Source organism: Clarias gariepinus, chromosome 23 (assembly GCF_024256425.1).
Source record: "Clarias gariepinus isolate MV-2021 ecotype Netherlands chromosome 23, CGAR_prim_01v2, whole genome shotgun sequence".
Classification (NCBI taxonomy): domain Eukaryota; kingdom Metazoa; phylum Chordata; class Actinopteri; order Siluriformes; family Clariidae; genus Clarias; species Clarias gariepinus.
This window is the reverse complement of record NC_071122.1, coordinates 19,084,854-19,099,718: the sequence shown is the minus strand read 5'-3', so window position 1 is coordinate 19,099,718 and position 14,865 is coordinate 19,084,854. Positions and strand designations below refer to the sequence as shown.

At 40.3% G+C, this 14,865-nt stretch overlaps 2 protein-coding genes across 2 annotated transcripts; both read left to right on the top strand.

Annotated features, from left to right (window-relative positions):
- The first annotated feature begins 36 nt into the window (after positions 1-36).
- LOC128511158 (uncharacterized) lies at positions 37-4,791 on the top strand. The gene is made up of 6 exons (XM_053483849.1): positions 37-610; positions 2,006-2,125; positions 2,868-2,986; positions 3,150-3,297; positions 3,416-3,534; positions 3,646-4,791. Exons 2-6 carry the CDS (start codon positions 2,029-2,031, stop codon positions 4,564-4,566), a joined length of 1,404 nt encoding a protein of 467 aa, XP_053339824.1. The 5' UTR covers positions 37-610; positions 2,006-2,028; the 3' UTR covers positions 4,567-4,791.
- Positions 4,792-9,247: 4,456 nt separating this feature from the next.
- LOC128511629 (uncharacterized) lies at positions 9,248-10,842 on the top strand. The gene is made up of 4 exons (XM_053484570.1): positions 9,248-9,360; positions 9,466-9,613; positions 9,708-9,820; positions 9,910-10,842. Exons 1-4 carry the CDS (start codon positions 9,271-9,273, stop codon positions 10,807-10,809), a joined length of 1,251 nt encoding a protein of 416 aa, XP_053340545.1. The 5' UTR covers positions 9,248-9,270; the 3' UTR covers positions 10,810-10,842.
- The last annotated feature ends 4,023 nt before the right edge of the window (positions 10,843-14,865 follow it).

Genomic DNA, 14,865 nt, shown 5'->3' with positions numbered 1-14,865 from the left:
TGAAAATCTCATGTATTGGAATTTGGAATCAGCATTAAGGAAGACTTCAGGGAAAAGTGTAGGAGATTTTCTTATTACTGATTTATAGTTTTAAAAACCAATTCCTCCCACTACAGGTAAGGGAATTTACGGAACATGCCTGACTACAACAGTTATGCTCACGTTACCAGACTTAAAGCATGTTGCACAGAAAATACTTTTATTCTACAGGATTTTCTGAGATTGCACAGTGGCATAAGGGTTACCACTGTGGTCTCGCATCTCCAGAGTCACGGGTTAGTTTCCTGCCTCCAGTCTGTGTGTGTGCATGTTCTCCTTGTGCTTGGTGAGTTTCTCTGGCTACTCCGGTTTCCTCCCACAGTCCAAAAAAATGCAGACAAGGTTAACTGGCCTCAACAAATTTCCCATAGTGTGTAAATACTGTAAATGGGTGAGCATGTGTATTCACAAATTGCCCATAGTGTGTAAATAAATGTGTGTGTGTATGTGTATGCGCCCTGCAATGGATTGCCATCCTGTCCTGGGTGTACCCCACCTCATGTATGAAGTCTCCTGGGATAGGCTCCAGGCCCCCCGCCACCCTGTATACGAGATAAAGTGGTAAAGACAAGTAAGTGATTTCCTATTTTCTAGGGCAGCACAGTGGTTAAGAACACAGGGGCCAGGGGTAGCTCAGTGGTTAAGGCATTGGACTATGGTTCAGAAGATCCCAGGTTCAAACCCCACAACCATCAAGTTGCCGCTTTTAGGCCCTTGAGCAAGGCCCTTAACCCTCAACTGCTCAGATGTATAATGAGATAAAAATGTAAGTTGCTCTGGAAGAGAGCATCTGCCAAATGCCCAAAATGTAAGTGGTTAACACTGTGGCCTTTCACCTCTAGGGTCTGACTCGGGTCTGTGTGCATGGAGTTTGCATGTTCTCCCCGTGCTTGGTGGGTTTCCTCCAGTTACTCTTTTTTTCCTTCCTCATGCATGCAAATTAGGTTACTTGCCATTCCCAAATTGCCCTTTGTGCATGTGCCCTGCGATGGATTCAAGCACTGGACATACTATAGATGAATGAATATTTTCTATTTATATGCAATACACTGAGAAATATGGATACTAAACACCTTCTTGCTGAGGTTGTCCCTTTAAACATAGACATTTTCTACATCCATATATAGCTTTTTTGTTAGAAAGGTGCATATAGAATACATTTCAAGTTTTACCTTGGAAAAAGGTGCACTTTCGAGCACAACAAAAGAACAGTTGTACTATATTTATCAGGCACTACCAATGTATTTTTTGGAGTTCCAGAGCTAATATGCTTTAAGCTGGTGATAGCAGGATTGACTATGAATGATAACCATATAAAGTGACCATATAATAGACATTAACATTGAAGACTCAGTGGCTCAAACAGCATTTCAACACTGATGCAGGAACACCTGCAGCCCTCAATTCACTCAAGTGGCATATAAACCCCATTATAATAACCTGTCTCTGGGTCAAGGGCTGATAAAACTAAAAGATCCAAGTGCATTAATGAAGGGTTTTATAAGTCGCTTATTAGTGGAAGCAAACACGAAACATACTAATTAGTCGCAGGTGATTGAGATTGCTATACTGCTGAATTTGTTAGGAAACCAATTAAAGGTGGAGTTAGTGTCATGTTTTAGTGTGTGTTGTTGGAGGTAAACTCGTGACCAGAGTGCAAATGTTGTGGAAAAAGCAAAAATGTCTGCTCTTAATGGTGGTGCTGATGCTAGGCTGCTCAGCACTTTGTCTTGAGACAGTTTATAAAGGGAAGGTAGTCCAGGCTGGTAAACTTATTATTGACTCAAGCAGTAATACCAGTAAAAACAAGGATGGTATTTGGCAGAAGGTATATGATAAATATGCTCAAGACCCCCAGGGATATCAATCTGATCAACCCAAGCTAATGGGTAAAATGTAACCCAGCATTTGGTATGTTGTATCATTTTGTCACGATATGGTGTAATTGTTTTCTCTTGTTTTTCAGGAGGGTCCCAACAGGCCAATTTAATGCTCAGGAGCTGGAGTCCATCAGTGTGGTGTGACAATGAGTCAATGACCCTGCGTATGCAGGGAAGTCGATTACCTGTTCTCTTGGTTGAGACAAGTAAGTACTTCTTTTTTTTTTTTTTTTTCTTTTTTTTTTTTGTTAAAAGGGATGTTTATTTTATTATAAATATTAAAACCAAGGTTGAGGTTTAATGAACCTCCTACATGTAAAAATGTAGTTTCAAAGTCATGACCAAGCAAAGCCTTATGCTCCGCCCCCACCCGCCTTTTTTCTTATTGTCACATTGCAGAATGATTAAAAAAAATTTAGGCCTGAATATGTTTTGTTTCTTTCCCTATTTGGAAAATCACTGTCTGGGTTTTGTGCTTTTTAAACTACAAGCATTAAATTACCCCAAACAAGCATGTGACTTGTACTGCCTGGCCCAGAAAAGGATGCTGAAATTTCATCCAGTCACATTTAGCTTTAATTACAGCACACAATGTGATTGCCACTTAAAGTAATACCTCATGCCATCAGGGAGGGAAAAACTCCATAGATGTAATAACCTGGTTATTCAATACACGCAGATCATCAGTTGACTTCAATTTGTTACATGGTGTTCAACCCATCATGACCATTTTTTAATTTTTTTTTATTTTTTAATTGCTCCAAACTTTAATGTTTATTCTCCCTAGCAAACTTGAAGCTTTTGGAAATGCCCTTACTTTCAATATTTAAACATTAGCTCAGGTTCATGTTGAACAGCCTTGCTTTCAGAATAGGATTGAACTCCTTGAGTTTGAACTATAATGCCAAATGCTTACATTCCTGTAGAGAATAACTTTATATTCCATAGGTAAAGAGAACCCAGTTCCATTATTGCGAATACCTTCCCATTGTGGTTTTTCTGTGAGGAGGGCCCGCAGAGACGTTTCACTAGTTGCCAAGTATGACGGCTGTAATGTTGTACAGCAGGTAACTCACTGTTGCCCATTATGGAAGTGCTAGTTACATGTATTTGCCTATAAAATACATTACTAGAATGTATCAGTTCATGATTGAAGTAATAACTTATTCATTTTCATCTTGAGTTGGCGTTTTCTAAAATGTTCTTGGAAAGTCAGATTTGTAATTTCAGGGGGATGCCTACATCTTGCCATTGTATGTTTTGGGAGTTGTCGTGACGATGGTCTGTCCTATGGATCGTCCCCTCACTATGATTTCCTGTAGCCCTTCTGCTATGGTTGTCAATCTTGGAATGTCTCCAGATGCTGTCAGGCTGAAGGGTAAGATTATTTTCTTGTTTTGGGTTTTGATTTATGGTCAGTGAATGACTTGTTGCACAATATTCTGACATGAAACTTTGCTGGGGTGTCTGGCGCTGAGAAAAGCATTTTATTTTAGTGAATGGTATATGGGAACCGGTGTACCAAGCATCCACCACCTGTGGGTTTAAGGCAGAAGTTGCGGGAGGTGGACTGACCCTAACAGCACCATATACAAGCACTTGCTGGCGGTTTGAGGTAATTCTGCATTTTACCTCAACAATGTTTGTACATAATTCTGTATTTACAGTATAATCTGCCCAGTTTATATGCTGCCCTGATTGTTAATTCTTTGTCCTTTCCTGTCAGGGTACTGCGAGACATTTGTCTGTACAATACATGGATGGGGAGCTGACGTTGTCCTGCCCAGCTGTACAGAACATCCCACCTATCTCACCTCCTCAACATGATAATATGGGTTATTCTTTTTATGGTTATGGTATGCCACGGTATGTCCATCATGGGCAGCCTGAAACTCTCTCAAACCCGCCCACGACTACAACCTCAACAACCACTACAAAAACCCATACCCCCAAAGCTACCACAATTGCACACAATGGTGTTAAACAGCCGCTTTGGTCTCCTTGGTTATCTGGAAGGTACGCTTTGCCATGGTATATCCATCCTGGGCAGCCTGGGACTCTCTTGAACCGCACCACAACTACAGCCTCAACAACCTCAGTTAAAACCCACACTACCCAAACTACATTAGTTGCACATGATGGTGCGAACCAACAATTTTGGAATTCTTGGTTACCTGGAAGGTATAACCCTTATGCTATCCCACGGTATGTTCATGGTCAGCCTGGAACTCCCTCAAATGTCCCCACAACTACACCCTCAACAACCATGACTAAAACCCCAGCTAACAGAGTTGTACCTACTGTTGCTAACCAACTTTGGTATCCTTGGTTACAAGGAATGTGTAAGTCTAGTGGTTATGGTATACCATGGTATTTCCATCAGGAGCAACCTGCAGCTCCTATGGGTGCACACACAGCAACCATGACTACTACCTCAGCAACCACTGTTGCACCCACTAGTGCTTACCCACCGCTTTTGTATCCTTGGTTACCAGGAATAAAAAACCATTATACCCATGTAGGTTCCAATGGTGTTCCAGTTTCTGGTAGTGCAGTTAAACATCAGTATTCAGTCCCTTGGATGAATGCATTGCAAGTCCCCAGTGGTTTGGGCTCTAAAGCAAATGCCAGGCTCTTCAGTGGTTAACCCATTTGCAGCTTTGAATAATCAGGAAGGTGTTCCCAAGATCAATCTCTATATATTTTCTCCCTATTTGCCATCCAGCAATTAGGGGATATGCTTTTATTTAATTTTTTTTGTCTGTTCAGGCCAGGTCTTTCCTGCATAATTTTTTCCATAACAGGTTAAATAACACTTGTATTGAAGAAAATCATCTCCCTTTTCCAATGAAATAAAAATGAAAGAACTGTAGTGGTTTGTCTTCTTTGAGCAAATGTAAATCTGTTTCTATGGTGCTTTTATTCTTTCAGGGTTCCAGCATACCATAATTGTACATTCTCTTTATTTTTTTATATATATATATATATATATACACACACACACACACACTGGTGCATTTTAATAAATTAGAATATTATACAAAAGTTGATTTAATTTCAGTGTTTTGGTTTAAAAAGTGCTTACTTCAAGCCTTTTTATTTTAATTTTGATGGCTTATAGCTAATAAAAAAAACTATTCTCAGGAAATTAGATTTATTTTGAAAAAGTGTTATTTTGGAGACTCAGCTAATTAACTGAAAACAGTTGCAAAGGTTTTCTGAGCTATAAAATGGTCTCTCAGTCTGGTTTAATAAGCTACACAATCATGGGTGAGATTGCAGACTTGATAGATGTCCAGAAGACACCCTGCACAATCAACAGGAATAACTGCAGCCTTGAGAGGATTATGAAATGAAGCCTGTTCAAAAACTTGGGGGAGCTTCACAAGGAGTGGGTTGTAGGTGAAGTCAGTGCTTCAAGAGCCACCGTGCACAGATGTATGCAGGACATGGGCTACAACTGTTAGATTACTTGTGTCAAGTTACTCTTGAACCAGAGACAACGTCATAGGTTCAATTTAATTTTATTTGTATAGATTTTATTAAATTTACTTTAACAATCGGCATTGTCCCAAAGCAGCTTTACACAATCAAAAGAATTTTTTAAGTTTGTATGGAATGTGTATGAATCAAAATGGTCGGATAGTCCCTGGTGAGCAAGCCGAGGGCGACAGTGGCAAGTCAAAACTCCCTGAGATGGTTATAGGAAGAAACCTTGAGAGGAACCAGACTTAACAGGGAAACAGCATAACAGTTGATGTTAATTGATGTTAATATTGAGTCCAGATAGTTATTGAAGACTCAGGTAGACTTGTAGGAAGTTCCAGTCTTGAACTATCGAACAGTCAAGTCCTTAGAGAAACAAGTGCCAACACCAGTCGAGGCCAGAACCGTCTTCTAGGTAGAGAGCACCATCGGGGCATCCCTGCGACGAGATCTCCAACCAGAAGCGGGGCACCAGGATGGGTCAGACAGGTCCGGAGGGCAGAGGGAGTCTGGATCACTGGCAGCTCAGAAACTACAGTAGGTGTCCTACTTGGGCTAAGGGGAAAAAAAGGACTGGAGTGTTGCTCAGTGAACCTAAGTTCTCTTTTCAGATGAAAGAAAATTTTGCATTTCATTTGGAAATCAAGAGTCTGAAGAGCCACAGACTTCAAGTTGCTTGAGTTCCAGTGTAAAGATTGCAGTCAGTGGTGATTTGGGGAGCCATGTCATGTGCTAGTGTTGGTCCGCTGTGTTTTATCAGGTCTAAGGTCAGAGCAGCTATCTACCAGGGCTCTTAGTTTTAGAGCACTGTATGCTTCCCTCTGCTGACCAGCTTTATGGAGATTCTGATTTCATTTTCCAGCAGGACTTTGTACCTGCCCACACTGCCAAAATGGTTAACCATGTTATTCCTGTGCTTGATTGGCAAGCAAACTCACCGATCTGAACCCCAAAGACAATCTAAGGGGTATTGTGAAGAGGAAAATGCGAGACACCAGTCGCAACAATGCGGAAGAGCTGAAGGCAGTTATCAGAGCAACATGGGCTTCCATAACACCTCTGCAATACCCCAGACTGATCACCTTCATGCCACGCCATGCCATTCATGCGAAGGGAGCCTTAACCAAGTATTGAGTGCTGTAAGGTTCATACTTTTGAGTAGTCCAACAGAGGAAACCTATGCAGGAGAACATGCACAGAAACTTTACACACAGTAACCTGAGCTCAGGATGAAACCTTGTCCCATACAGAATTTTCACCGGTGTCCCACAAGACTCAAAGCTAACTGCTTGTCTGATGTCCATCTAAACCTGCTCTCTTGGTGAGGTCATATGCTCAAATGGGTTATCATACGACTGCTCTGCTTGCTGTAAATGTTAAGATCTTGTGATCTCTCTAGACACCTCTCAAATAACCATAAACTACCAACATGTGAGCCATATGTTTGTGCTACTAGATCTCAGTGCACCATTTCATACAATAGATTACTATAGATTTCTACAATGAATAGAACACTTTGTTTATGTCCAGCTTTGCTAGATCATATATTATCTGAGTAGGCAAAGTGGTTTAATTGTTGGCACTGCTTCCTTGCACCTCTATGGTTGGTGGCTTGAATCTCACCTCCGGTCTCTGTGCCTTGAGTTTGCATGTTCTCCCAGCCCTTTGTGGTTTTTTCTTTGAGTGCTCTGGGCTTCCTGCAATCTTACACAGGATAAGTGGTATGGAAAATAAATGCTACCTGTATGTATGATTTCTTTCGCTATGCTGATGGCATACAGCTAAATATTTCAACTAAAAACATTGGGAAATGTATAAAGGACAACAGAGCTTTTTTTCTATTTTTTGCTTCATGAGCATACAGAATTCTGACTTAAATATAAAAATTTCTAAAAATTTCCTTCTTGCTGCAGTGAATATTCTGACTTTTAAAAGAGACAGATACATAATTTTTTGGCACAATCTCCGTGTTTTTCATTACACTTTGTCCATCCATCAACAAGTTTTCATATTTCCTTATTAAAAAATGTTTCATGCTGAGCTGCAAGCCAAGAATGCACTGCTGTCTTCACTTCTTAATCAGAAATTAATCTTCGTTCTCGTAGGACTGCAGCATTCAGGGGACCAAACTGGTGAATGTCCAATAGAGTGAGATCAGGACTAAAGGGAGGATGCTTAAACACCTTAAAATATTTTTTTTTGCAATGTCTTGAGAGTGTGAGCAGAAGTGTGCATTTAGACACCGCCAACAGTAACAAATCCGTATCTCGTCGCCAGTAATGATTCTCTTTAGGATTTTCCAAATTTTTTTCTGCAGATATCCAAATGCTTCTGTTTATGCTCTTCAGTGAGTTGTGTTAACACCAGGTACACCCTGAATCACTGCAAACTGCATGGGTAAATCACAAATGCATTCCATTTTTGCTCGCACTGCAGTTAATGAACTGATGTGACATGTTCACAGCAGTGACAGGGATGATTTATATCAATTAAATGAGTTATAGAAGACAATAAACATGTCTAATATGTTCATGTATATTATGACAATTTTGCCAACTATGAGTAGCAGTTTGTACAAAGACAGTGATAGACTTCATGTTTTTAGTCTTTCAGCTGCTCCTGTCAAGAGGTCATCACAGCAGACCATCCAATCCATTAAATCCATACAAAACTTTTATGCTGGATACCCTTCCTGACACAACTATCATCCAAACATAAATATTTATGCTGGCTTGGGCTCAGCACTGGATCCACTGGTTGGGGTTAGAATCAAACCCAGGCCTTTTACTTTGGCATGTAAGTATCCTACCACTGGACCACCAATGCCATTGAGGGTAACTGGTTGTCGGTGGAAATTTGCAAATAACAAAAAAAATGGTTTCACAGCAGTTTCTTTAAGTAACATTGAGCAGAGCTCTAATACAAGTATAACAGTAAGATTCTTGGTCAGTACAACCCCAAAACTCTGATTTGCTTTTCACATTAGATTCACTCTGTCAATACTAATTTTGCTCAGAGTTCTGAATTGGGAAAATAAGACGCACACTAATTAGTCACAGGTGATTTAGGTTGCTATGTCACTGATTTCTATGAGACACTAATTAGGGGTTACAGCATATATTCCCTCACAAGGGCCACTTGCCTCTTCTTAAATGTCATCTATCAGGTTGTGGTGGTGAAGGTGAACTTGAGAGAGAGTACTAATGTTCTTCCAAAAAAAGGAAACGTGTCTTATGATAACTGCAGTACTGATGCTGACTTCCTCAGCATTTTGTCTTAAGATCGTGACTAAGGGTAAATCAGTTTACTTTGGCAAACTTATCGTTGACTATAGCAGAACAACAAATGAAGCCATGGTCAAAAACTGGCATGATCAATCTCCTGGAGACACTGATGGTTATCAATCTGATCAGCCCAGGTTGACAGGTACAAGTGTAATCCAGCATGGTATAGTCTCATGTTCATACCCAAAAATTGGTGTAATTGGGTTAAATTTTTTTAGGAGGGTCCCAACTGCCCGAGTTAATGCTCAGGCGCTGGAGTCCCACCGTGCAGTGTGATAATGATTCAATGTCTCTGCATGTTCAGGGAAGTCGGTTACCCAGCTTCTTGTTTGAGTCAAGTAAGTGTAATCTTACTAAAACGGATGTTTGTATTACTTTTATTAAAAGTAATCTAAAGTATTGCCTTCTGCAATCTAAATCAAGCATTATGCCTTACTTCTAGTGGATAGTCTCACTGGCCTTAGTTATCTTGTATTGTGTCACATGACTGAGGTGAAGGAATATCATGTTTTATTTCTTTTTGTCCACTGGGCTTTCCTTTGCTTTCCTTAGGTGAAGAGGGCCCAGTACCATTCTTTCAAATGCCATCTCACTGTGGCTTTTCTGTGAGGAGAGGCCGCAGAGATGTTTCGCTTGTCGCCAAGTATGATGGCTGTAATGTTGTACAGCAGGTAACTGCAACTGACCTTCCGGTCATGGAGATTCTATTTAAATGCATTTGTTTAGCAAGTGTGTTAAATGTGTTCTTGATAAGCAAGTCAGATTGGTAATTGCAGGAAAATACCTACATCTTGCCAATGTGTGTTTCGGGAACTGTGGTGATGATGGTCTGTCCTGTGGATCGTCCTCCCACTATTGTCTCCTGTAGCCCTTCAGCTATGGTGGTCAACCTTGGTATATCTCCAGATGCTGCTAGGCTGAAGGGTAAGATTAATTTTTGGCTATGTTTGGATTTATTTTTAGGAAATGCCATTACTGGGTAATCTGGCACTTATGAAAAAAAGCATTTTGTTTTTAGTGAATGGTGCATGGGAACCTGTGTACCAAACTTCATGTGGATTTGCCTTGAAAGTTGAGAGAGACGGACTGGCCTTCACTGCACCATATACAAGCAATTGCTGGCAATTTAAGGTAATTTGACGTTTCCGTTTTATATGCTGTCTTTATAACTACTGAATTGTCAATCCTTTCAGTGTGGGTGTTTTGTTTTGTTTTGTCAGGGTGCTGAGATGCTTTTGTCTGTGCAACACAAGGATGGAGAGTTAACCCTGTCTTGTCCAGCTGTTCAGCTTCCATCTACAGTTCCTTTACCGGCTGACACTCGTGTTCAACAAGTTCATATGGGTTATCCTTTTTATAGTTATGGTATGCCATGGGACTTCCAACATAACAGTCCTGGATTCCAATATGGTAGCCCTGGAACTCGCCAAACTACCACTTCACCTACCACAACTCAAACTACAAGAAACACTTGGACCACAACCCAAACTACACCACCAACTACCAAAACTACAGGCACCACAGCTGCCCCAGCCAGAATGGACCAACAATTTTTGTATCCTGGGTTATCTGGAATATATTATGGTTATGGTATGCCATGGTGGTTCCAATATAACCAGCCTGAAACTGGCAAAATTACAGCAACAACTCCGACCACAACTCAAATTACCACCACAACTCCAGCGATCACAGTTGCATCAGCCGGTGCTGATCAACTGGTTTTGTATCCTTGGTTACCTGAAATGTATCCTTATGGCTATCGTAGGCCATGGCAGTTCCAATATAGCCAGCCTGGAATGCTCCCAGTTGCCCACACAACCAGAGCTCCAACTACCACTAAAACCACTCCAGGTACTGCAGATGCATCAGCCAGTGCAGATCAACCAGTTTTGCCCCCTTGGTTCCTCGGCAGTTATAAACCATTCGTCCCTATGACTTCACCTGATGTTCCCATATCTGGCCCTAACAGTGGGATTAAACAGCAGATGTACCAGATGCCCTGGATGAGCTATCAATCTTTAAACACACAACCAGGCTCTGTAGTTGGTAACCCATCCAATGTGTTGTCACATTCTGCCTATTTTTCTCCACTACTGGTCAAAGCAGGTTATGGAAAATAAGTAATTTATTGGCTGTGGTTAAGAAACAAAATGATGAAACAATAAAAAGTTAAATCAAATGATGCAGTGGTCCCAATTTGCTTGTTCATAAGTATGAATGTTGCAGTAGGAATTATTTGAGTGGTCTTTTAATCTTTACTTTGCTAGTTAACGGTCTGGTGCCCTCTTACAGTGGCCTAGGTATTTTCTTTTGAAAATATTATCCAAATTGCTTTGTTAAAATTTGTTGAATATGAAATTATTGGAGATGGTATCTAGAGCACATTGGGTGTATAACCATACACACTGGGTAACCCATACCATGGTTTTTCTAAAACTAACAGTAACAGGTTTTATATAACCTCACTTTTTTTTTTTTTTTTTTTTTTTTTCTTGAAAAACTGGAATGAGTATTGCCTTGAACTTTACACATGTACAACATGGCCCGTGTTTAAATTGGCTCAGTTTATCCAGTCATGTTCACTAAAATCTTTAAAGGTAATGTGGCTTTAGAGTTCAGGACAACTAGAATTAGAAACTTTTCTCTCTAACTTTGTTTTAATTGGTTAAACATGGAAACCATTATTGTGATTAAGTAAATTAAAACAAAATTGGGATTAAGTAGCTGTTATAAGGATCTGGATAATAGTATCCTGTTATAAGCCATAAAATCTTTGCGTGATTGGTGCATCAGGTTAAGAAGTGCATGAAGCAATGCACCCATCATGCATGATGACCTGAATATACTGAATGACTTGGTTATCACACTAATTGACTTTTAATTCATCTCCTGATAAAACAGGCATCTTCCAGGACTCAAATTGTGAAAAAAGTGATCCTGGGATCATCAATCACTTCCATACATGAACTGGCCACCACATTGTGTGCTGTAATCAAAGCTAAATGTGATAGAATGAAAATTTATAGGAACTAATATAAATTATGTATTAAATTAATACACACAAATATACTATACTGTGTAATACAATGTATTCCATACTTGTATAACACAATTTTTAAGCTTTAATGGAAAAACATGCACTGATGAAAATGAAAAGCTATTAAAAGTATGAATCAGATTCCAGATACCTGTCTGGTAAACGACCTAATCAACATCGCATTGCTATGATTGATCTCAGGGTAGCTTTTGACTCCATATCAAAGCCTGTGGCCATTTCAGTAGCAGGGACATACATTGGTCTGAATATCGACTCATCACATATTTTTTTCAGTTCAGTTGGAGCTTATTTTAATGTCATGTTACATGGTTTTTTTTTTTGCTCTCTTATACTCTTTGATCTGACCCGGTGTCTTGCCTTTTTTGTTTCAAGATCTTTGACAGGTAAATTAGAGCTGAGCAGGCAAATATCTGCTCTTTACTGATATCCTGTTATAAGCAATGTAATACTGCTTTAGAGAATTAAACTTCACTGTCTTATCAGCTTTTTGACAATTCCAAATGACATCTCCACAAACCCAACGGGTTATGAAAAATGAAGAGTTGATGTGCCTGACCCAAGACCTAATAATAGACATGAGTAAAGAGAAAGATAAAAGTGCTGTCTGAGGAGAGGGGGTTGAGATTTTAGGACCCAGATTTTAGAATTCACATATACTGCAGTCCAATTCACTCTCACACTCACTTATCTATATCGCTTATCCTTTATCCCTATAAAGGCTTGGAGCCTGTCCCAGGTTACCTGGGGCACTAGGCAGGGTAGACCATGGATGGGGTGCCAATCCGTCGCAGGGCACAAGCATGCATACATTCATTTCCACACTACAGCAATTTTGAAACACCAATTAGCCTAATCTACATGTCTTTGGACTGTGGAAGGAATCCGGAGTACCCACTGAACTTTTGGGCACTACGCCACCCTGTCTAATTCACTTCTTCAATCCTAGATGGCAGTAAGTAACTTCAGCACTACTGCACTGTCCATTACATTAGCAAACCTGTATCTGATAAACAACAAGGCTGCACAGTGCAATTTTTCAGTGCAAGGGTGCGTTACATGAGGCACATTTCTTGTCTATTCAAATAGTGTGCACACTAAGCAGACAAACCCTGTCCTTTGAACTAGATTTTTGCATCACACCATTATAGTCTCTTTCTGTTGTACTTTCACATTAGGATCCTGCATCTGTCTTTAAAATGCTGCTTAACCTATTCTTACCAATATACTGGTATCCTCCTGAAAGCAACACTCCCACTTATTCTTCAGGCAGCCACAAGCTGAAGCAGTGCGTTTTAGACCTCTACATACATCTACATATAGTACATAATTCATAACAGCTCCCAGGGTTTCAGCACCAATGCAATGATGTCATCAGCGTGCTGCTCAGAAACACAGTAGCATGTCAGCTTTTAATTTCGGCTCATTCTTGTGGCACATTTCAACACAAATATATTGGCAGGAATTAAAGAACGCTTGTCGCTTTGTGCTTTGCTCTACTCATGCACACATGCTCACTGTCATTGTTTAGGGAAAGAGGAAAGGAGATTACATTAAAACAGGTATAAATTAGCCCACTTTAGTTCATACGCATGTAGCTTGCCCTGCAAACACCACCCTCCTATAGTAATGCAGGCCCCCAGCTTCCACCTGCTGATCCATCCTTTGTGATTGTCAGGAGGAGTTCTGGTTAGTGCTTGTCTGCATGGTCAAAAATATGACACACCATACATCTTCCTAAAGCACAGCAATTAGAAAGGAGTGCACAAATCCCTAACCATTCCCCCCCAACATCTTACTCTTAATGACATTTTCCATTGTGTTCAACTGAAAATAATTTGGAAAAAAAGGAATAATTCAGGAGGTTAGGTTCTGGTTGTGTTTTTCTTGAGTATAAAGCTGTTACCATGGTGATGGTTACCTAGAATAGTCTAGTGGGAAGATGGTACTGGTTTATAGGCTATGGTTTGCAGAGGTGTTATGCTGCCATGTGAAAAATACAGAAGCAAAGGATTCAATAATGACATTAAATGTAACTTTTTTTTTTGGCTATTGTTTAGGAAGTGTGGTAGACATTTGTGAATTGCCTGTTATTCAGTGTGTTATGTATGGCTGTATATGCTGTTGTCTTTAACATACAGTTCTGATATTTTAATGCCATTCTTTTTTTCTGTCTGTTTACATATGAGAGACCTGAACCATATCTACTTCATGTCATTACATTATCACAAGCCAAAATTTCACCGCTGTCAAGTGAGAACTCTTGGTGCATCCTCAGGTTTCCAGTTCATCCCAAAAGTGTTCAGAGCGGTTAAGATCAGAGCACACTGGTTACATGATTTCTTCCACATGGCAAAGCCCAGGCAAAAAGTATTCCTGAAACTTTGCTTTGTGCACAGGGGCATTGTCATGATAGAACAAAATTGCCTCTTTTTGTTACATTGAATGTAAACTGTATAGCTATATACACCATTATATCACACTTGTATGATGTTTAGAATCGTTTATGATGGTCAGGTGGCGGCACGGTGGCGTACTGGTTAGTACTGTTGCCTTGCATGTCCAGACCCCACCCGCTGTGGGGCCTGTGTGCATGGAGTTTGCATTTTCTCCCCTGTGACTGGCAGTTTTCCTCTGGGGACTCCGGTTTCCTTCCACAGTCCAAAGATATGCAAATTAGGCTAGTTGGGGTTGCCGAATGGGTGTCACGGTAACTTAGTGGTTAGCACTGTTGTCTTGCACCTCCATGGTCCAGGTTTGATTCCTATCTCCATGCCAGTGGGCATGTTTACACATTCAGGTATTCCAGTTTCCTCCAACAGTTCAAAGACATGCAGATTAGGCGTTGCCAAATTGCCCATGTTGTAAGAATGAGCATGTGAGTGTATGCATATGTGTGCACACTACATAGGTTTGGCACCCATCCTGGGTGTTCCCAAATTGCCTATAGTGTGGACCAGAGGTCCTACCAAGGTCGTAAAAATGGGAATAAGTACAATGATCACCACTGGCCTCTACAGTCTCTAGTTGGACTTCAGAGATTCCTAGGTGGATTGATGCATGGAGGTGTCTACATGTATTTGGGAGGGTAAATGCATCCTCAAATAGTATACAATGGGGT

Coding starts and splice junctions, on each gene's coding strand:
- LOC128511158 (XM_053483849.1), top strand. CDS start 2,029: ATGCTCAGGAGCTGGAGTCCATCAGTGTGGTGTGACAATGAGTCAATG. Junction 2,126..2,867: donor TGTTCTCTTGGTTGAGACAA/GTAAGTACTTCT, acceptor TATATTCCATAG/GTAAAGAGAACCCAGTTCCA. Junction 2,987..3,149: donor GCTGTAATGTTGTACAGCAG/GTAACTCACTGT, acceptor TTGTAATTTCAG/GGGGATGCCTACATCTTGCC.
- LOC128511629 (XM_053484570.1), top strand. CDS start 9,271: ATGCCATCTCACTGTGGCTTTTCTGTGAGGAGAGGCCGCAGAGATGTT. Junction 9,361..9,465: donor GCTGTAATGTTGTACAGCAG/GTAACTGCAACT, acceptor TGGTAATTGCAG/GAAAATACCTACATCTTGCC. Junction 9,614..9,707: donor AGATGCTGCTAGGCTGAAGG/GTAAGATTAATT, acceptor TTTTGTTTTTAG/TGAATGGTGCATGGGAACCT.